The sequence below is a fragment of the Haliotis cracherodii genome, unplaced genomic scaffold, assembly GCF_022045235.1.
Source record: "Haliotis cracherodii isolate W230 unplaced genomic scaffold, xgHalCrac1.p SCAF_3, whole genome shotgun sequence".
In the NCBI taxonomy this organism is placed as follows: domain Eukaryota; kingdom Metazoa; phylum Mollusca; class Gastropoda; order Lepetellida; family Haliotidae; genus Haliotis; species Haliotis cracherodii.
Window position 1 is genome coordinate 54480693 of NW_027266286.1, and position 24433 is coordinate 54505125.

Below are 24433 nucleotides of genomic sequence, written 5' to 3' on the forward strand. Positions count from 1 at the left end.
GGCATGCAATTTCTGTTTTGATTATGGGGTCCTTGTGATTACGAAAAAAAATATTAACATTTATTCAACTAAGGTGCACCCTATAAACAGTGATTATGGTGCCTATTCCGTTGGCATTCAGAGGAATTGATGTAATAATGATATAATAATGTTGTTCAAATCCATCCTCTATTATCCAGGGTTTAGTATTGACTAGGGCTGTTACGATTCACTCGCGTATTCGGTGAATCGAACCGTATCCATTTATGAATTGAATTCGTTATTCGTGGCCACTAGAATCGAATATTTATGAATATGCAAGCATATGAATTTACATAAAAGAAATACCCATAGGAACAAATTTTATGCATAGACTTCTTCAAAAGACAACACTTATACCATTTAATTTGACAGTATTGTGGTCACTGGTCATTGTTGCATTGAGCAGATACTAGTACCTGGATAAGAGCAGTATATAAATGTAAAAAATAACAAATATTTCATGTTGTTGCCTCACTGAACATGCTGAATGTGACAAATAATACATCAACTGCTGACTTGTTATTGTATTCATGAATTAATATTCGAATTCGTTACCCTATATTCATGATACGAATCATATTCGCCTCATAGTGTATGCGTTGCAGCCCTAGTATTGACAAATACCTTAGACCTATTCGCCTCCATACTTTCATTTTGGAAGTGATATCAGCAGCCCTTGAATGTCAATCACAATCTCTTGCTCATTAGCTTGAAATCAACAACCAATCAAATGCCTCTTCTGACAACAAGAGACCGCCTCCGTGGTCTAGTGGTAGAGCGTCCGCCCGCAGAGGAAGAGGAAGGTCCGGGGTTCGATCCCCGACCACGTCATACCTAAAGACGTTAAGAGATGGTACTTGTTGTTACCCTGTCTGGTGCTCGGCATTAAGGGGCTAAAACAAGGACTGGTCGGCTCGGAGTCAGTATACTGTGTCTGAGTGGGGTATTCATGTAAAACTGCGGCATTGTATCTCAGTGAGCTAGCACTATAAATCGGCATCAGTCCTGACTAAAGTACAAGCAGCCACACACAAACACATACACGTGCATGCACGTCGCTATATAAGTGCAATGATCTTGGATGCGATGATTCACCTCACCTCACCTCTGAACAGGTTGATCCAGGTCAAGTTGGGTGCAGCTGGAAATGCTGATTGTTCCAATGATGAAAGATGTGTTGAATTTGTTTGGACAACTATATTTAGCATTGTGTCCTTTGATTGTTTGTTAGTTAAATGCCATACTCAGCATTGTTCCAGCTATATGACAGCAGCCTGTAAATGCTCGCGTCTGGACCAGACAATCCAGTGATTGGTATTTTGGAATGATGACATATGCCATCAACCAAGTCACCAAGCCTGATCTCCTGATCCATTGGGTCACCCCTTACGACAAGCATAGGGACGTGTTCCCCATACGAGACTCTAAATGAAGCTATGGTGGTGAATTGGTCTATGGTATTAATCATTCTAGAATGGAGTAATAGTACAGTGATTATTCAAGGATGCAAATCTTGGTCTTGTGATGACAACTGTTCATATTTGAGGCTCAAAACCTACTTAACAATTCTCAAATGTACATACGCACTTATTTTAACAGCCATGCTTTTTACCTGTTTTGGAAAGGAATTCAAATTTAAACTGTCACTTTTTTTATTTGAAGCTTTACCAATAACAAAACTTAGCACTTTTACACTGAAAGATACAACCTGAATATTTGAAATAAGAACAAAATATGAATTTATCTGATAGAAAAGAAAGATCACAGAAATATTACTTTACACTTATCATGGTATGACAAAGAGTGGCTGACAATACATTATTAGCAGGACATTATGAAAACATGCACATGCATATGATGTAGATCAAAGATGCACCTGTAAATTATCTGTACTTCAAGATAATTTTCAAGTGTTATTCAATAAATCCTGAACTAAAACAATATTGTTTTCATTCCGTTTGATGCAACCATTTTATTATTTCTTACTACTTTTCAAATACAGTTTCATGAAAGACATTTTGTAAATGGTAAGCAGAGAGTGACTTCTAGTTCTTGCAGAAAGGTAATTTACAAGTATCATACAGAATATACAACATTGCTACCGCTAGCATTGTCTAGTATTGGCATTACACTGTGACAGACACCCTCAAAGCAATGACTGCAGAAATAAAGATTTGAAATACTCGTAGCACAGCAATCATGTTAGGGTTTTTTTCCCTCAGCCCACCCACTTTCAAATAAAAATGGATCAATCCCACAACACACATACTCTATACCCTATTTTGATGCATTTGCAAAACATCTGCAAATTTGGATCAGTTGGTTGAAAATATAGTTGTCTATGTGTATAATCTGAATCAGCAGTACTACGGGTTTACTGGAAAGATCCAGCAGGATTGTCCTACTGCTGATAGTTATACCCTGTAGTCTATATGTTCATCTCTGAGGCTGTATCAACACTGAGGAGGGGAGACAGTGGATAATTGGACTGCATCTCCTCCAGAATCCTATCTAGATCTGTTTCCCGGACTCCCCGTGAGGCACAATTAGGGTCTTTGTTTTCACAGTCATCATCAAGCACACTGTCAATGTCTGTCTCAAACACATCCCAACCCAAAGAGGGCCTTGTCTGCTCCACGACCTTCTCTGTGAGTGACCTTGAACAGGATGCCTTCCTGTCAAAGTTTTGACCTTGACCTTCTCTGTCACACGTCCCAGAAACTGGAGTTGTCTTCAAGATGCTTCTCACCTGCCCAGTTGGTGTCAAGGGGGTTCTGGGGCTCTGTGGTTTATCACCACTGGTTTTCTTAGCACTGAATGTTCTGGCAGGTTTCTTTGGCGATGGTGTTGAACGATTGACACAGTTCTGGTTCAATGATCCAAGCACTCGTGATACAGATCCTGATGAGTTTGAAGGCTTTCTCTGCATGTTCTCCTCACTGGACACCTCACTACTGGACCTGGATGATCTGTCACTGGCTAAACTGGACACCGAGCCCCGGTCACTGGCCGAACTGGACACTGAGCTACGGTCACTGGACGACTGTCTCTGTCGCGCCTTTTCAACTGCCTCAGCAACTTTGCTTTTGTTTGGCTTTGGTTTCAGCACTGGTGGCTTTTTAATTACCTTCTTTACTTCATGCCCTTCTGAGTTCTCTGATACACTGCTGGATGTAGAACTGGAACTACCTTCAGACTGCTTCATTTCTTGGATAGTCCTCTTCAGATGTTCAGCACTGTTTTCAGAATGATGTCTGTTCCTAGTGTCGTGCTTTGGTGTGGTCCTCTGGTCAATAACATCTTCGGTATACAAGTTTGTGTTCAGGCCTTTACCAAGGTCCCGATGTCGTCTAGGGACATCTGCTGTGATGTCTTCGATGGAAGAGGCATAGGCAGTCTTCAGTGACTTCATCGCACCAGACAGTGCTTGGCGGTAGGTGAACACATCATCCTTCTCTGTACTTGTGTCCAGGTCTGTGAGGGCATCTGTCAAGTAGTTATGATTGGGTGTGTCACCAGTAGATGGGGGTTTCTGATCCATGCTAGTTTCACTCTCACTGGATAACTGGCACAGGTCAGGTTTGTGCAATTTGGACTTCATTGGAGGTGGGACCAGCACAGGCCCTACGGAGACTCTTCGAGAACTTGTGGACATTTCTTTGACTTGTGTAACCTGAACTGGAACTGCTAATACTGAGTTTTCAGGAGCTTTTGACTGATGATTTGGTTCCATGTCTTGTGGTGTCTCCTCTGATTCGTCAACTGCTTCCAGGCTGGGGAGTGCTAATGGTGTGATGGGAACAAGGGTTGGAGGAGGAGTCTCGGTAGATGAACAGTCCAGAGACAGTAGGGATTTAGGTGTAGTACAACAGTATGAGGGCATGGCCTCCAAGACCTTAGATGACCTTGGAGTGCCACATTCAGCAATCAATGATGACTGAGAACCATAAGCTTCAATAGATGGTCGGTATTCATTCTCCATTGGCGGTGTGTCCATTAAGAGTTCTGGGGGTGGGGGTGGCAGGAGGGAGAGTCTGACTGGGGGATAGATGTCTGACACCAGGTCAGGAGGTGGGGGTAGGGTAGACAGATCTTCATCAAGAAATGCTTGGACTTCTGGATCCAGAATCTTCACCTTTATCTTGAAAGTCTCTGGCTCAGATTCTTCATCAGATGAGGAGGAGGAAGAGTCTACATCTTCTTTTTCATCTAGTTTAGGATCACACAGATCAGGCATGGACACTGCCATCCTCATGGGACTTTCCATCTTTTGAGGACTGAACACAGATTTAGATCCATTGCTTATTTTTGCTGGAGATGCGAACTCATGGCCATTTTTCTTGATCGAGAACACGGGAGCTTCTTCAGCATTATTAATCACCTGGTACGGCCAGGACTCCAGAGGTGACTTCCGTTTTGGGGGCAGAGGAGGAGGTGGCGATGTTACCTCCTCAACTACCTTTCCCTTCTCAGCAGACATCCGCTTCTTCTTGACCGGCACAGCATATATCTCTTCCACACTCTTACAGCCATCAGGGACTGGACGAGGACTGTCGACATGAAGGCCGGAGTCCAGACTCTTTGACCTTGATACTGATAGACTCCCACTGAAGAACGGGTCTGGGTCTGCATACAGAGGATCGTAGTCGGAGATCTCTAAAGGGTTGGCATCCTTCACCTCCTCGTAGGGAACGGAGGTGTCCAGCCTCACCTTGGTAGACTGGCTGGTCCGCTTAGGGGGCTTAGGTTTGGAGGATTTCTTCTTGCCTTGTTTTTCCTCTGATGCTGGGCTGGCCGGGGATACATTGAGTTCTCCTTTAGATGTCCATGACAACACCGTAACCTTGTAGGGATTGTCGTTCTTCAGTCTGTAAGATTGAAACAAGGAGTTAGTGACTATGGTTTTACACCACTTTTAGCAATATTCCAGGAATATCATGGCGGGGGACACATTGTACTGTTGAAACAAGGAAATTTGTACTTAACATCACTTTTAACAGAATATACATCAACCAGCTATTTGGTATTCATAAAATATTCATACAATACGTAAGGTAAAACTGAGTGAGTGAGTGAGTATGGTTTTACGCCGCTTTTAGCAATATTCCAGCTATATCACGGCGGGGGACACCAGAAATGGGCTTCACACATTGTACCCATGTCGGGAATCGAACCCGGGTCTTCGGCGTGACGAGCGAACGCTTTAACCACTAGGCTACCCGACCGCCCCTAAGGTAAAACACATATACACATATTTTCGAAAAACTAGTCACATTTATATAATAAAATATTCCAGCAACCTACTTTGATTTTTTGGGAGTTGTACCCTTACTCTTCTTCTTCTTTTTCTCAGACACAGGTTCAGGATTGTTCTGCAAGTCAGAGAATTACACATTAATAAAATGTCATCCTATTGGATACTTCATATCTTACTTAGAGTGATTTCACATCTAATACTGAGGCCTGTAAAGTCCTCTAATCACAGAAATACTCCAGTCAGCAGAAAGCTACTTGAAAACATATTCCTGCAATATGGCTGCAATATTTATTAGGGCTAAGCAAACAAGTGACTGAAAGCATGAGCCACAATCGACAACATCCGGATACGATGATAACCAGGCAGAGTCAGATCATGTGATACCCATTTAAACAGCTCTTGCGAAAAGCATCAGTTTCAGGGGAGGTATCCTGTCATGGGATCTGCACAGGGTCAGCTGTCTGGACCAAACCCAGGTTGTAAGCAATGTGTTGGCTACTAAGGCAAGTGACTTGGTTTCAATTACGCCTCTGTTCCCCCAGCAATCAATGGGTACCCTGTTGGGTGAGATGGTAACGTGAAATTTTTCTGGCACCATATAGGCATCTTGTGGTATACCCCCCAGGGAGATGAGAAAGCAGCTGGAGTGCACACTGAACCACTGACCAGTGTAACAATGGAGGTCCGTTTGGTTGTTTTAAGCTGTGATCAGCATCTTTACAGCAATATCATAGTGCCTGTACTTGGGTCAAACAAACCAAAGCCCCCATTTCACACACGCGATCGCAGAACTATGAACTTGAAGAAAAGTCTGCATGCTTTTCTAGTTATTGTATATAGGCTGATTACTTTTGAAATGCATGAAGTATGTTTCCGCCACATATAGATTGTAAGTATGGGGGCAGCTTGTGTCCGGCCTCCTGAGTCTCCTAAATTATATGGTAGTGGCCAGGATACATTACCTGACCAAGACCCCTTCCCCAAAGTGATTGTATGTTAAAGTATAGGAATCACGATTGTCTCAGTGGCTTTACAATTGCTTTGAGGGACCTTTTAGTCACCCTTACTTGCAGAACAGTCTGCATGCCCAACAAAGTAAACCATTACGTTATGTGCTTTTGAAATGCGTGAAAGACAAGTATGTCGGCAGCCATATATGTACTCTGTTTTCACCGATCATATATTCTGAGTTGCAGTGTGTATTTGTCAGCTAGATGTGGGCAGCCATTACCTTTTGTATGTTGCCATCTGTAGAACTGTTCTCTTTGTCCACGGCACCCGAGTCCTTCTGGGAAATACCAACAATAATGCATCTTAGTGTTACTGATCACACTATCACATCATATCAGTTTACAGTTAGAAAAATTGATGACTTTGCCAATCCAAACTTCAAACAGTGCCTCTAAAATCTTCCTGATTAGTTGTCTGCAGAACATGCATTTTTCATCTCAAAGACCATGGATGCTATGTAGCGCCTCACTAAGGAAAGTTAAAAGCACATCTCTATACACTATGACACTCTTTGCCACATCCAGACATATTAATCAAGATGACATGAGGTGAGTATGGGGTTTAATGTCATGTCCAAGATTATTTCACACATACAGCCACATGAGTGTAGCTATTTTTAGTGCTACCCCACTGATTACCATGCTATAGATTAACATGGATGATCTGCTTTATGTCAAGTGTCAGGTAGGGCAACAAGTACCATCTTTTACGTTAGGCATGACACATCCAGGTGATTGAACCACTGACCTTCACCCTCAGACACTCTCTCCACAGAGCTAGTTCAAGTAGACATAAAGAGGGTTAACATATGTTTTGGTTTGGTTTGTTGTTTACGCCGCACTGAGCAATATTCCAGCCATATGACAGCGGTCTGTAAATAATCAAGTCTGGACCAGTCAATCCAGTGATTTACATCATGAACATCGATCCACGCATTTGGGATACGATGGTTAACATGTGTACTCACGATGTCTGGCAGTTTGATGATCCGTGGTGTTGATTGAGGTGTGAGGGGGTCCCCTGGAGACTTGCCGAACGTGGAGAACGGAGAGTCAAGCAGCACAGCGCCCTCTAGGCTCAGGTCGATGGGGTGATGGAAGCCGGGGATGTCGGAGAAGGGAGACCCCTCCGCAAAATTGAACCTCTGCTGGTTGCGAGATGGCGGCGGTGTGTCTGTGCCAGTGGAGCCACGGTAGTATTTCTGTGAACGACAAAATGATTTTGAATGAGATATGGCAGGAAATAGAAATATGTCAAGCTGGTAGTCATACATTCGTCAAAGTGATAACACCTATAGAAGCACCCAGCATCCTATTTTTTTTACCATGAGTTGATGTTTGAATATTTGTTTCACTTAGTGAGTGAGCATTAATTTTCCAGAGAAATAAGAAATAATTACCAAATAACAATTCACAATTAAAATGAGAAATGATATGTTCGATTGAAAACAAGCTTAAGATTTTTTTAAATCTCATTTTACTGGTTGTGTCAAATTGACCCCAAAACATTTTTAACCAATGACATATCTGGTTGACTATGATAAAACAATGTTACATTACATGTTTATATTGCCATCGCTGGTTACTACTTCCTGTTGTCAGCTCGAAGTGAGGAGACAATGGATTCTTCCATACCTGTGGCAGCTTTTTCTTGTTCCATAGTTTCATGAAATCTTTGAAGTACGTCTTCAACTTTGGGGACTTCAGGTCAGCAGCTGTCTTTTGCTTCTGATGAAAAGGAAAATTTGAAAATACTGAAAATACTAAACATGCAAAACCATAATCCTTTATTCAAGTTTTGACTGTCAATTAAACATAGGATTCATTCACATCAATACAGTTTATGGTGTATTTTGAATGAATTACATATGTATATATATGTATTCTATTTCAGAAATATGCCCGCAAAATTAAGAAACTAGTTCATACGAAACATATAACATAAGATAACATATTTCCAAGAGGGAAATTTGTTAAATCTTTGCATGCTTGATAAATAATTCGACCTGGGGTGGAATAGGTCTTCAGCAACCCATGCTTGCTGTAAAAGGCGACTCTGCTTGTCAAAAGAGGCGACTAGTGGGATTGGGTGGTCAGGCCCGTTGACTTGGTTGATGCATGTCGTTGTATCCCCATTGCGTGGATCAATGCTCACGATGTAAATCACTGGATTGTCTGGTCCAGACTCTATTATTTACAGACTGCTGTCATATAGCTGGAATATTGCTGAGTGCGGCGTTAAACAACAAACCAACAAACATCATATAACCATTCCATTTATTGTGACACAGATGAAGGTTGTGTTGAGTGAATTCCCTTACCTCTTCTTTCAGCCACATTTTGAACTCTGCTTGCTTGCTCAGATAGTCCTCCATGGATATCATGTCTGAAACACAACAGGTCACATGTACTCTCACACAAGTAATATAATACCTCCATACTCTATATACCGTTTTCGTCGTAACAAGTGCCCAGGGTTCTTTCAAATTTAGAAATAGGGGGCTCTTATTAGAATGAAATTTTTGTGAAAAAAAACCCAAACAGTTAAGAGATTGTGAATTTCAGGGTTTATGCTGATAGCCTGAAATGATACAAAAGAAAAGTCTGTGCATATTATACATGACAGATAAATTTTTCCAGAATTTAATTGCCCATAATTAAGGGTGCATATAACACACGAGTGCATATTATACACGAATAAATAAGTCTTGTGTACATTGATTAATCGGAAGGGGTGCTAATTGGGATTGTTCACTAGCCAATATATTAGTAAATATCACTGTGGGCGCTTATTACGTCAAATATGGTAACACATCTATAACTCCACCTACAGCCACTATTATTCAAACATCATGATGACATCACACTATTGTTGCAGAAGATCCTTAGCCAGGAGACCGCCTCAGTGGTCTAGTGGTAGAGTGCCTGCTCGGAGAGTGGAAGGTCCAGCGTTTGATCCTTGTCCGCATCATAGTGTGTGTGTGGCTGCTTGCACAAGTCACTGAGATACCAAACCACAGTATACTGAATACTACACACATTGTATTTAGAGCACTCATCTATAAAGTTTCCCTGTTAGGAGGTGAGGTGAGGTGAAATGGGATTTAACGTCGCGTGAAAGATTATTGCACTTATATAGCGACGTGCATGTACGTGTGTGTTTTGTGTGGCTGCTTGTACTAGTCCTGACTGATGCCGATTTATAGTGCTAGCTCACTGAGGTACCAGCCGCACTCAGACACAGTATACTGACTCCAAGCCGACCAGTCCTTGTTTTAGCCCCTTAATGCCGAGCACCAGACAGGGCAACAACAAGTACCATCTTTTAACGTCTTTTGGGATGACACGGCCAGGGATCTAACCCTTGACCTTCCTCTCTCCAGGCGGATGCTCTACCACTGACCACTGACGCGTTCTTTAACCAGTAGGCTACCCCACCACTTACAGTATAGTGAGTGAGTGAGTTGGGTTTAACGCCGCTTTTAACAGTATTCCAGTTATATCACGGCGTGTCAGCTGAATGTGGGAGGAAAGCCCGAACTGATGCAGGTCTCAGACGTTTACCACTTCGGTGAAACCCACGAGCACGGGTATGGTGCTGACAAACCTAGAAACATAATCCGGGCGAACCGGGATTCGAACCCACAATCATAGGTTTCTGGCGTGCCCAAGGGACGCGACTCTGCACAGCGAATCGCGGCGCCTTAGACGACTGGGCCCCCCGTGCCCCCACTTACAGTATAGAATAAACTGAATAATAATAATGAATAAGACATGGCGCTTATTAAGACAGTTGTGTCAGAGACACAAGTATTGTTGCAATGGCAACTAGCCATCGGAACTTACTGTTCTCTATCTTCTTCTGCTGTTCCTTCTGTTTTTTGCGGTCTCGCCTGATTGACTTGCGGGCGAACATTCTCTGTTTGCGACTCACCTCAGCAATCTCACCATCTGGCAACAATACAAGGACAGTCAGTGGTCACGTTTACATTCATCACAATGGTCCATGTTTAACACAAATCTAGTTTCTGATTCGCTCAAATCTTCACAAAATTTTCATTGTATGACATTGCTGAGTAATTTTCTATGAAGGTAATTTTAGTTAAATTTAATACACCTCTGATGAACATGCAGAATGATGCCCACAACTAGGCCATGGCTTCACCAAGTATAAATGTTTTAATTTTGAACAAACATTATTATTACTTTCCCATTATAAATACATTAAACTACGTTTATAACGAACACGCTTATAAGGAACTTATAAGGATATAACAAACTGTTTTCTGTCCAGTCCCTTTGTTGTATATATTCTTATAACGAACTACGATTAAAACAAAAATTAGAGGCCCCTTTGAGTTTGTGATAACCATAGTTTACTGTATCTCCATACAACCATGATAACATGCACAGTATCTAGTATGGATTTAACGAGACCTGTTCAGTGGCTGATATTCGGCTCACAAGTCTGCAGCAAATGTACATCAAAATTCCCAAACTTGAATTAAAAATCTCCCAATTCATGTTAATAAAGCTTTATCTAATGTTATGGCTTTGTACAGGTAATTTGTATATCACTGATAACAGGACCAGTATAGATGAAGAGGCTCTAAAGCTTTGTTTAACATTATTGCAATGAATCTAGTGTTAAAATAAATATCAGAATTTAGAAAAAATAAGAACTTTTCAAAATCCCAGTTTTCAACAAAAGAATATTTTCTCAATTTGCCTGCCATGAGTACTTGTTTAGACTCTCAGAGAAATCCCTGACCAAGCTGCTATGTTGACTTGACAGTATACCATATTTCCTCTATTAGACGCCGGACATCTAATAGAAGCTGGGTCAATTGTTCAGTGCAATTGTTCAGACCTCTAATTTATGCCGGGTCAAAGGCTTGTCCGAAATAAATAGAAGCCCCGGCGTCTAATAGAGGAAATACGGTAACAGTAAAATCAGAAAAATGCACAGGCCTATGTAATCTCCCCACCAGCTTCAACCTTACTTCACCAGTTTGCAGTACATGTGTCTATAAAAGCACTGAAAGTGTACAATGTGCACACCATGCACCTACCACAGACTAATATACAGCCTTATAGTACAGTAGTATGGTGTTTAACGACTGCTTCAGCTTCTGGCTATGTCGCAGTCAGTATGTACGGCCAACTGTTGGGTGTGGTATATATGCCACCCCGAGACAATATGCCACTCCCACTTGACACCTGCTCAACTCATCGGTCACCCAGGGCATCCACATCAAAGCTTGTTAATTACATAAGCCCATTGTTTTAACAAAGGGATCTGCATAAGCTGAGACTGTGTGCTGTTAAAGGGATGTCAACAAGCTAATCTGGGGCAATATAACAACAAACTTAATTGCGCTTGGGTAATTAAATTGGGTTACTACTTTCCTGCTTGATGAAATTATGTGCTTACCATCCTTATAACCTATAATTGGGATGTGCAATAACAGCTGTTTAGTGGCTACAGTCTGGACAGTCCAAAAAAGGGCAGGCCAGCCGAAATTACAAAGGCAGAAGGTGACCTCTTAAAAGCAATTAAAGAAGTGTTGTCAGAAAGAACAATTCTGTTTTTGAGGTAGCTACTGATACTTTTTCCCTCACATGACAATGTTAAATAGTCTGTCATACAGACCCTGAAACAAATATATCCAATACAGCCCATGCAAGTCTATAATGTTTGGCAAGTCTAGATTACTGCAGTATCAGGAAATCTGAAAATGAAGAAAGTCTCTGGGCTCCTTTTTATTATATTTTATAACTGTAATTTAACAACTGTTTTTTTCTGTAAAATATGTTTATTTCAGAGACTAGATGTTAGTCTAAATGTTAAAGCAAATAATTTTTATCTATTGTGGATAAAAGGTGTTAAGGAAATTAACTTTTTCAGAAATTGTATAAATCATTTTTCAAAACATTACAATGACAGCAATATAGGAGACTTGTTCAACTTGCTGGAAAATTGCAAAAAGAAATTATAAGGAAGCATTCTTATGGATGTCAACTTCTTTATTATTGTGAGTGAGTATGGTTTTACGCCACTTTTCAGGCCTCAAAGTTGCGACTAAAACGGTCTGCTACTATTTGTACTGGCAGATAATTCCTACTCAAGTTAACAATGAACCGAAATACATAAATATTAATGTAAAGAACATTTTATTTCATTTGACAATGCTCATTGGATAAGCAAGGATATACCTATATAATCTAGTAACATAAATTGCATCACTGTTCTCGTCACAAGCAATATAAATCAAGTACAGTTTCCACTAATATACAATTCCAAGACTAGTGCTATGACTTGTACATCTAATAGTTATTTGATAAAAGATTATTTCAAATGCTTTTGGCTACCTACACTATTGACTTGACTTCTTAATTTTACCTCTGGCTACCTGGAAAAAAATACTTGTAGCCTTATGGCTAATTGGTAAAATTTTTAACTTTGAGACGTGCTTTTAGCAATATTCCAGCAATATCATGACGGAAGACACCAGAAATGGGCTTCACACATTGTACCCAGGTCAGGAATCGAAAGGGTCTTCCGACCGCTTTAACAACTAGGCTACCCAACCGTCCCTCTTTATTATGACGAACACAACGTTTTGGAGTATATGCTTACCCCTTCATCACGTGAAACGTCAGCATGGTCGGGTGGAAGCTGACACCTACAAAATCTCCTACTTACTTGTATCACTTCTAAATGCCTTTCAAAGATATTTATGTTTTTCGATTAGGATAGAAAAAGCAGAAATGGTTGAGAAATAACTGGATTTTTTTCTGGATTTTTGTCTGCAAACAGAGCAGAATGGCGAAAACACAAGGTTTTACCATGCATGCTATAGGTCATAGGATTGCAAAAACTCATTAGTCTTTAATTTTCTAACTGTGAGAAGTATACCTGACTCCGAGTGAGTGAGTGAGTATGGCTATACGCCGCTTTTAGCAATATTCCAGCAATATCACGGCGGGGGACACCAGAAATGGGCTTCACACATTGTACCCATATCGGGAATCGAACCCGGTTCTTTGGCGTGACGAGCGAACGCTTTAACCACTAAGCTATCGGACCGCCCCCTACCTGACTCCGAGCTGGACTCGGATGGTGTGGCCCCATCCTTCTGTGGAGAGTTGATGGCGGGGCAGGAGATACTCTGGTGGGACTGCTTCACCAGGTTTTCACGACGCAGGAACCTGCAACAGTCATCTCATACAATCACATTCACACACATAAAACATTTTATTACCTACGAGGGAAAACATATCAGGGTTCATAACAGTCAAGTGTGCCCTAGGGTCATATCATGTCACGAGACAACAGTGTATTGTGTCTATCATAAGGACGGCATTATTGGTGCCATCCGAACCTTATTGCGAAATGAGGTCGGAATGTCGTGACACGAGAAACGACATGGCTGAAGATTTTTGACATCATTCGACAAATTGTGGTTCAGATGTTGCGACTTGCTGTGAACACTAAAATTTGTCTCTGTATGTAGACATATTCTTCGGTAATAAATAGAACATTATATTCGTGTTCATGTCTTTCTATGTTTACGACACTCATGCCTAAATTTCGGTATTTTGTTGGGCCTCGATCAGGAAATACTGGAATTTAGATACTCGTATCGTCAACAAAGTATGACATGAACATGAATATAATATCCTCCACATACAGCAAACTCAATCCTCATGGGTTCCGGGTAATGTTGGGACAAGTTGCGTCCCTCGGACATGCCAGAACCTGTGATTATGGGTTCAAAACCTGGTTTGCCAATTGTCAGCATCACACATGCTCGTGGGTTTCAAATTGGTAAATGACAGACCTGCATCTCTCTAGGCTTTCTTCCCACATTAAACTGACTCACTGTGATGTAACTGGAATACTGTTAGAAACAGCGTTCAATCCATCTGACTCACTCACCCATGTTGTGTGACGGGTAGTTTCAGTTCAGCACAGTTAGTGTTTGTTTTTTGTTTAAGGCCGCAGTCAGAGCAATATTACAGCTATTTGACGGCGCTCTGTAAATAATTGAGTCTGGACCAGACAATCCAATGATTGACCCAGTGAGCATCCATCTACTCAATTTGGATACAATGAAATGCATCAACCATGTCAGCGGGCCTGATTCCGTAAGACGCTTCTTCTGACAAGCCTGGGTTGCTGAACATGCTGAAGATCAATACTAACCCGGACCTTAGTGAGTAGTTGGGATGTAATGATTCACTGAATATTCAGTGCATCTCCGCGAGTAATGTAACATATTGTAGCATGGAGTGATGTATGGATACAAGAAGATACACGTATTAGGGTGATATGTTAATTGCATAAAATTAATCATAAAATACTTTCTTCTCGTATATGTACAAGATAGGTCTGGTTATCGATAAATATCGGAGAAATTACTTTGAGCAAATAAACAAAAATAATTCCAAAAGAAATCAACATATTTTACTCCACTGGGTAGGTGGTGGCACATTTATGCAGGGATTACTTTGTGGACATTTGAGATATAACAGTTTATGTAAGTTATTATCGGGGACACAATTTTCATATTGATAATCGTTTATTTTTCCTCCCACAGACTATAATTCTGATTATTGATTTTTTTTGCCAGCCCTAGTACAAGAGGTCAATATTCCCTAACAAACTCAAAGCTACTAAATATGCTTAGGCATGACTTCTGTTCATTCTAATAATGATGGAATGTCTCCTGGCATAGAAAGCTTGTAAAGCCCCGCAACCATCCTTGTCACAATTCTAATTGATAGATTTCCAAAGAGTGAGTGAGTGAGTATGGTTTTACGCTGCTTTTAACAATATTCCAGCAATATCACGGCGGGGGACACCAGAAATGGGCTTCACACATTGTACCCATGTCGGGAATCTAACCCAGGTCTTCGGCGTGACGAGCGAACGCTTTAACCACTAGGCTACCCGACCGCCCAAGATTTCCAAAGAAGTCCCACAGTAGATACCGGTAGATAGTGTTGGACCAGCGACATTTAGATGTGTGCAGCGTCAATAAATAAATGCCTAATAAACAGCATTCCTGTGCATAATAATGAAAACTACTGAGGAGAAAAAACAACATATTTGTTTCTATTTACAATCCATTCATCCAGATGATTTATGTTGACACTGAAAAGAAATTATATTAAAAATACAAATGTTTTCAAAAACTGGCGCCTGCTATAAAATGCGCCACTGCCGGAAATGTTTAGTGAACCATTAATGAAAGCTCTCAACATTGCTGGTCTTGTTCAGTGACATCGCATGTAGAGATTATAGATCACTGAGAGGAGCATAAATACTCTCTCGATGAACCCTGACAGTCACAGAGCATTGTTTTGCCAGTGTGTCTGGCAACACAATTAAAAAAATTATGTCACAGGGTATAGAGATGTGTTTGAAACATTTGTGGTACTGTATTCTAAAGGCGGGTCAAGATATATTGTAAAAATACATAGCATCAGCATGAATTATCAGCATCACATACAAAAATCTAGGCAATGTTTCATAAATACATCATATGAGAAGGAAATCTTTATGACAATATATAACAAGACCTTGGTCTAATGGCCATGATGTACTGGTGAGTGTAGACTAACATATATTATTGATAGAAACAAAAAACTCAATTCAAATTAAAAAGGAGCCCTGTGAGGTGGGAGATTCAGAGGAAAATCTAGTCTTGCTTCATTTAGGGCTTTTGCATCAAAGAAAGGGCTGGGCTAAAGGTGAAATAATAATATGGTTCGAAGAGACTGTGCCAAGCCTAAAATCAGACAATGGTCCATTTTTCTAACATTTTAATTACACTACATACATAACGTAATCATATGTGATATCATCATTCAGTTAAATGTCTTGTATATTATTAGTGACACCTTTTAAACGCAGTCTGAAACTTGTTCATGTGTGTTGAGTTTACTCATTTAAATACGCGGATTGATATCATTGATCATGTGATTCCAATTTCCGTTTTGAATGAGACATGTTAACATTGTTTACACTGGCAGTGACATTGTATCCGTGGATTGTTTCAGTCTGTAATGTCATACTGCGACAACATATGATCATTACATTGTGCGATTATGTGAAACAACGTTTGTAAACATCCTTCGCTCCAGTTGCTGTGGTATAACGGACAATACTGCAAACACCGTGAGATCTGCTCTCTGCATTATTGATCGCACTCAAAAACGTCGCTGTAGGCACGGTTAGGTTTATACTTGCTTTACCTGAACATCTTGTTCAATAATACATGTAATCCCTTTCTGTATCATCGATTGAGTATTTCTTGTGTTCAAAACTTTGAGTTTCGCGGCCAACGCAGTAACTGATGACGAGGTAGGCACGCCTTTAAATTGTACTATCTCCATACGACTACTTACAGTTCGATTTTTTTATATTAGTTTTACAATTGTTGATGTTTTGTGTGATCATGTATCAATCAATAAAAATAAGATGTTTATTAGTGTACAAAAAATCCATATGCACATGATGTTTATACATCGTTAAGAAACATTCTCAGCTATGTTATGTATGTATTTGTAATGTGTTGTGTTTAAGCCGTTTTGCGTTGTACGTAGTTCACAAGCACCTGACTTTACAATATTTTTAACAGAAAACGAAGGATAAGACTCCTCCTTTCGACGATGATTAATGCTTTTCGAAATTGACACCTCATATTAAGATGAATACGCGATGATGAACTAGGTTATCTAGCTTATCTAAACTACAGAAGTATAATACCGGTGTTGAAATGGCTTTTAACACTATCAACTATGCTAGCAGACGATGGTTTGTACGAAGCCGATCGCTGTATAACGTATTGCACAGATGTGGAATACCAGTTATAGCTCAGTCAAGCACCAAAGAAAAATGTTTAGGAGGATCCGTTGTTTTAAACGGAAGAGCATTTTCTACTTTAACTATCAACAATAAGAACATACAAGAAGTGAAAGCAAACGACACCCGCGACATATTGTTCAAGTATGACACCATCATGCTCGACTGTGATGGTGTTTTGTGGGAAACTGACCATGTTACCCAGATTCCAGGAATTCCACAAGCAATGAGCGGCTTACGAACAGCAGGAAAGCAGATTCTGTTCGTCACAAACAACAGTATTCCTGGGAGAAATGCACTTGTTGACAAATTTCAGCAATATGGTTTCAAGGGTTCTTTTGAAGAAATCTTCACGGTGTCCTATGCAGCTGCAGTGTACTTGAAAAATGTTGCAAACATTCAGGGATCTATCTATGCTATTGGCACACCTGGCATGGAATTTGAGTTGAAGGAATTAGGTTTAAAGTATTTTGGCTTTGGACCAGAGACCGAGGAACCAACAAGAGACAATGATAAGCTTCTCGCCATGAAGTTGCACGATGATGTTGATGCAGTGCTGGTTGGATTTGATGAGTACTTTGACTATATCAAGATGTACAAGGCTGCAAGCTACCTCACAAAAGCATCCTGTCTTTATCTTGCGACTAACAAGCTTGAAGGTGGTGTTATGATTGGCCCCAACAGGAGACAACCAATCACAGCAGCGATGGTTCAAGCAGTATCTGTTGCTGCCAAGAGAGAGCCAACACTTGTTGGCAAACCTGATCGTCATATGTACCAGTGCATACAGGCCATGTATCCTAGCATTGATAGATCAAGGACCCTGATGGTTGGCGACAGTGTGAAGGCCGATATTGGGTTTGCCAAGGAGATTGGTGTGGACTCAGCTCTTGTTTTGTCTGGAGCAGCCAGCTTGGCGACAATTGAGGACAACCCAGGTCTGGAGCCTGACTATGTTCTCCAATCACTGGCTGTTCTTGGTTCCAGTTAATCTTGGACCGCAGGCTGTAAACCTTTGTTACCAAAGACGTATTAAGGCAGGGATAAAAAGTCGCCTCTGATCTACCTCAGGCAATATCATTTGTGTCTCTTTTTATGCATGTTGGTGTAGGATTGACAATTTACTGATCAGAATATTCAGGGTGCTGTGATTCAAGTGTATTTACCATCTTTTATCAAAACTACACTACCTCTACAAATTTTATGAAATGTACTTTACAGGAGTTGACCCTGTGTATGGCAGAAGTACGGCTGTGTGGCATCAGGCAACAAACAATTTCTATGCAGATTGATTATTTTGTGGACATTTGAGAAAAACAAAACCAGTTACTTTCCATCTTCAGCAATTGACATTGACATGGTCAATCTAAACTCTTCATTTCATCACAATAGTTATGTAAGATATTATCAATGACACAATTTTCTTATGGATGATCATTTTCCCATCGACAATAATTCAGATAATCAATCTTTTTTTGCCAACCCTTATACAAGAGTTCTAATCTCGAGCCAGTATTTCCTAACAGACTCAAAGCTACTAAATATGCTTAGGCAGGACTTCCATTCATTCTAATGATGATGGAATGTCTCCTGGCATGGAAAGTGTTGAGTTTGTATACATCATATCAAGACAAAGTGTATAGTTGGATGAAAATATGAACCAGTTTAGTTTGTATTTAATTCATGGTTCAGTCATGGTTTTAGTTTAAGACTAAAATTCTCCAAACTTCCATTTTTTTATTCCACATTTAGTGATATTTTTAGTACCAAGTATTTTAAATAGTATTAATATGTTGAATGTCATATTTACTTGCATTTTCAATCAGCAATAAAATGGTTTCCAGTTATTATTTAGTGGACACTGTTGCCTTACTGATAGGAAATTGGATCCTATTCGTACAAAACACATTTGGACTTGTCATACTCATGAACTAGGAATACAAAGTGGACGCGTTTCTTAAAGGATAACAACTTCTTTCATATTCTATTATAGAGATGATTTAGTATAGATCCCTGTGCCTTTGTGAAACAGGGCAGTCATGCTTGACAACAGTTTAAATATTTATGCCAAATGTTGCTATAGAGATTGTGTCAACTTTGCAATCTGTCGACTTCTAAGAAATGTTTATCAAACAAGTAAAGAATACGGCAGAGCTCCAGATAACTTTTTGAGCAATTGAGTTTTTATTCCAGGGTTTCTATTTTAATTGGGTTATGACATTTGCCATTGGGTAACCAATATTTCTTCACTGATTTAATCATCACTCTATTGGGTTTTCCCAAAATTAGTGGACATTTTAAGATTAAAAAAAATGAAATTAGGTTTTAGATGTATATAACTGTTCTAAATAAATAGGCTTGACCGGAAAAGTAAATAAGCTCATAATTGTGTTTCAGAAATTAGCTCCTTTGTACGCATGCTGGAAAAGCTTCATTGGGTATTTACGTGTGCTGTTTTGATAATTTGAGTTTTTCATTTAATGCATGCTTTTCTGTATGCAAGTTAATTGAATGTAATTGGGTTTTGAATATTTAGGGTGGGGTGGGTGTGTGTGTGGTATTTTACGCAAATACGATGATGATCTGTAGCTCTGAATACGGTAAACTACATTTATGACGAACACACTAATAATGAACTGACAGATACAACGAACTGTTTTTTGGTCCCCAACACTTTTAGTATATATTTTTTATAAAAAAAACAGTCGAAATGCATGTAACAACCTACGATAATAACAAACTAAAATTAGTGCTCCCTTTGAGTTTGTTATAACCATAGCTTACTGTAGTTATTATACTCACACAATAATCCTATTTTTAAAAAATCTTTGCATCTATGTAGCATCTTTAATATATCAGGGATCAAACATCTTTTGATGAAAGGAAAAGATGCGAATGCTTGATACATCATACATGGTCGGGGCCTTCATGATTTAAATTTGCATAGATTGATTGTCGATGAATCACACATTCTCAGCTTTTCCACACTTTAGTTGGCACTTGGTGGAAGACAATCAAGGATTCAGAACCAAGTGGCCCTGGAAGGCAAATTGGGGAAAAGTCATTATATTGTTCAAAATTGGGATTTCTAAAAATTCTTTTTTCCCCTTAAATTTAGAGGTAGGCCTAATATGAAATCTGAGAGTTACTTGGATATGAGACATTCAAATCGCTGTACCGAGTTAGGTGGAATGATTGTTTTCTTTAATATCGAGATTCTTGATACTTGCGATACCATTTGAGAATGGCACAGAGTCATTTCAATGGTATCTGATCCAATCTGTAGTAGCTGTTGAGTAAGGTCAAGATGTGCCCGACCGCCTCCGTGGCTGAGTGGTAGAGTGTCTGCCTGGAGTGCAGAAGGTTCGATACTCGGTTCCTTCCCGCAGTTATTCTGCTTCTTCTCTGGCTTCTGTGAGAGTTTATTATGAAAAGTGTCAGAAATAACCACTGCAGTTGTATGCTGGTCTTGGAGTTGGTACCAGAACTGGATGCACTTTTTAATTGCCTAATTGTGATTTCTGGAAGTGACAGATTGTTGTCATCCGAGGTACTTGTTGACCCAAGAGCTGTAGGATACGTGTGGGTTGTCGGTAGAGATGGATGATGTACAGTGGGCGGCGATAATGGAGGGGATGGTGACAAAGGTGATGTGATGAAAGATGGCCTTCTTCAGTTTGGATCGAGGTTAGGCCTCTGTGCTCGATATGGAAGTTTTTAAAGCCTCCTTTGGATCTTGCCTGGCTTTGCTATCTCTCCCCTGCTTTTCTTGAGCACTGAACATGACTTTCTTCCTCCACATCCACCTTCATTGTAGTTGTTTGGACAATCCCTCTAGAAATGACGTGGTTTCCCACACTTGAAGCACCCACCCCTGATCTAGTTGGTGAGGGGCTTCTAAATCTTCGGCTCGATAGCTGTCAACATTGTTACATTTTCTGACATCTCAACCCGAGCGTCCAGTTTGGTCAAATGTTCAACCACACTCGACCTTACAGGTTGTGATGGAGTTTGCCGTATATCCTGTCAAGAGGTATATTTTGACTAAGGTTTATTTGGGCAACCAAGTGTTCTTCCTCAGAATCATTGCCGAATTGCGATTGCCGCACATCACGTCGAATGACTGGTCTACCATAGACTGCCTGGCTCTTCTGGTAGTACTTTTGGACTGCATCCATAGCTGCTTTCAGTGTTCTTAGTCCCAGGTTGGAAACATAGTGGGCAGCTTTTCTGTTAGCGCATCCTTGGCAGAATCTCCGCACCACTTGTTCAACGAAGCCCTCTGGTAGACCTGTAAAGGCAGCCATCGCTGCACTCTTCCAATGACTGACTGAGTCCTGACGAAGATTTGGAAACTGCAGTCTCAGCAGGAGACCATTTCCTAAACCATCTTTCGAGTTTCTTAACCATTCCTTGGAAGGAGATGAATTCATACATCTCTAGTAACAAGGCGAAAAAGTCGGCGTGTTTCCCGGCAAGGCAGGAACACAACTTGTCATATAATAAGAGGACCATCGCAGGATAACATCCGTGGCAGTGGAGCTGCTGGTTTGTCAATAACTGATTGATATCTCCTCTGAATCAGCTGTGGACGTACCTCTTCTAAGTTCGCTATCCGAAGAGTTGCCTGACGGCTGTCTCCAGACGGCTGGTTGATGACGATGAGCCCTCCTGATGACCCTTATTGTGAATTGGTCGTGGAAGTTCCTCTTTTAAGTCGCTATCCTAAGACTTGCCTAACGGCTCTCTCCAGGCAGCCGGGCCCGTGAAGATCCTGGGTAGAATAACAACCCATGCCGTAAAAGGCGACTATGCTTGTCGTAAGAGGCGGCCAACGGGATCGGGTGGTCAGGCTCGCTGTCTTGGTTGATGCATGTCATCGTATCCCAATTTCGTGGATCAATGCTCATGATGTCAATCACTGGATTGTCTGGTCCAGACTCGATTATTTACAGACCGCCGTCATATAGCTGGAATATTGCTGAGTGCGGCGTTAAACAACAAATCAACCAACCAACCAACCAAACGTTTGTTCCCTTCGAAATACGTGTGTCACGGGTTTCTCACGCGGGTTCCACACGAGTGACCAGCGGGGTGCACACAGGTCGCGTCACACATTGCCCATTGGCCATGCATGTAAGGGGAATGAACCTCCAGGCACTAGTGTATCTAGGACATTCTGCCTGATCCCCTCGTGGCCTTTAGGCCGGGGGATGTCTGAGCACAGATTTCAACAGATACGGGGGCACGGGTGGCCCAGTCGACTAAGGCGCCGCGATTCGCTGTGCAGAGTTGCGTCCCTTGGGCACGCCAGAAACCTATGATTGTGGATTCGAATCCCGGTTCGCCACAATTATGTTTCTAGGTTTGTCAGCACCATACCCATACACCATTTAAGTACTCGACCTCAGTAATCTATTGCTACAATTGTTGTTGACAGTATTCCCAAGCACAATAAGGTCTTCCGCAAATAGAAGTAAACAAATATAAATACATTCCGAATGTAACTTAACACCAAAACGACAATTGTGTTCCATTTCAGTAACGAATTCGTTTATTAAAAAACAGTAACAAAAAGTGACAAAGCATACACCTTGCCTCACACCCATGAAGCAACAAATATACCAGATACTCTGTGGTAAGTCTTTACATTACTGTACATGGATTGTAACATTTTACCCAGTCTTGTATATCAATAGGGTTTGGTCGTTGCAGTCGTCCAGACATACGCTTTATGATGTCCCAGAAACATTTAGAGTCTACCGCTGCTGTATTTTCTAGGTCACTCCTTTTACATTGTGACATTTTTCCTTGATTCCACATAGTTATCTGTATTCTTGCAAACTCGATGCTAAACTCGATGCTAAACAATAATCTATCACACTACACCCAAAATGTCCAATAGGGGGCACGGGTGGCTCAGTCGTCTAAGGCGCCGCGATTCTCTGTGCAGAGTTGCGTCCCTTGGGCCCGATTATGTTTCTAGGTTTGTCAGCACCATACCCGTGCTCGTGGGTTTCACCGAAGTGTTAAACGTCTGAGACCTGCATCACTTCGGGCTTTCTTCCCACATTAAGCTGACACGCCGTGATATAACTGGAAGATTGTTTGTTAAAAGCGGCGTTCAACCAAACTCACTCACTCACTCAACAGATACCCCAGACATGGTTGATAAAGCATCAATGCCTTTGTCGTCACCTGCTTCTTCTTGGCCTTCATTCAAGACTCCGCTACCAGGAAGGCAATGTACTTGGAGTCGTCTGCGCCATGTCGATCCCAAACACTTCTACCTTGGTAACAAAACTTTACCAAAATATACAAATACAAATATTTCAGCAGGATCTCAGGATAATAGGAAGGTGATCTTCGTTAAAATAAAGATTTAACTTAGCGTGACAACGTGCACACTTATTGTCCACTCTGAAAAAAACTTCTGTTGACACAAGAACACAATGGAAAGGATAGAAGCTATAATCTCACACGCACATTTTTTAAATTTTTTTTATTTCATGAATGCAAAATGTTTGATGAATGGCTGAAATAGTACAACTTATCATTTCCCTTTAATGTCCAGCAGAAGAAAATTGGTGGTAGATTTATTGCATTAGCGTACATTACATACAATGAAGACGACTTCTGTTAAAGATTTTATGGTGCCATGACAGCTAAAATACGGATATTATGGCAATGATGCAATAGAGTTTGGGTATTTAGAAGAATTATAGGTGTTTCGCTATAGTTCATACATGTGCATTGTAATTCATAAATATTAACATTACAACAAAAAAAGGTACGTCAACTGACGTTTTGTTCGATATTCATCACCAGTACTCAACATTAAATCGAGAGGTTCATCTCTCTTTTGAAATTACTTCTTTCACCAAGCCTTTGGTGTGTGGCAAACAACATGCATTCATGACGAATACATATGTGACCATTTATTCATAAGGACCCAATATATTAGGTACAAAATTCTTTTGGTTTCAAATATTGACATTAAGATGTGACAGGGTGTAAAAAAGCAGACGTCCCCTTCTTGCTAATCTGATTCTTCATGCATATGCATAGGAATTTCTGCTCGGATTGGGAAAGTCAAAATAAGGTAAGTTAGCCAAGAAGCTTAAGCTTCAGGTATATCGATCATCTGATATTGTACAATAACCGTCAAATAGGCAATTAATTTCCACTGATTTACCCACCGGAACTAAAAAAAAGAGATAGACCATTGAGACCGCCTCATATTTAGATTTATGCATAAAGTCTCTCCACCAG

The 24433-nt window shown here is 40.6% G+C and overlaps 2 protein-coding genes across 3 annotated transcripts; one reads left to right on the top strand and one right to left on the bottom strand.

Annotated features, from left to right (window-relative positions):
- Positions 1-1999: 1999 nt before the first annotated feature.
- LOC139474398 (nucleolar protein dao-5-like) lies at positions 2000-16630 on the bottom strand. Of its 2 annotated transcripts, none has more exons than XM_071257390.1 (9): positions 16552-16630; positions 13388-13500; positions 10135-10239; positions 8610-8674; positions 7924-8016; positions 7257-7490; positions 6510-6563; positions 5326-5393; positions 2000-4889 (listed from the first exon to the last, which is right to left on the bottom strand). In XM_071257390.1, exons 1-9 carry the CDS (start codon positions 16557-16559, stop codon positions 2450-2452), a joined length of 3180 nt encoding a protein of 1059 aa, XP_071113491.1. In that variant the 5' UTR covers positions 16560-16630; the 3' UTR covers positions 2000-2449. The 2 variants fall into 2 exon arrangements, with proteins under 2 accessions (XP_071113491.1, XP_071113490.1); XM_071257389.1 differs by having other exon boundaries at positions 6510-6566.
- A 295-nt stretch (positions 16631-16925) lies between these two features.
- LOC139475015 (glycerol-3-phosphate phosphatase-like) lies at positions 16926-18499 on the top strand. Its single transcript, XM_071258231.1, has one exon. It carries the CDS (start codon positions 17076-17078, stop codon positions 18150-18152), a length of 1077 nt encoding a protein of 358 aa, XP_071114332.1. The 5' UTR covers positions 16926-17075; the 3' UTR covers positions 18153-18499.
- Positions 18500-24433: the final 5934 nt, after the last annotated feature.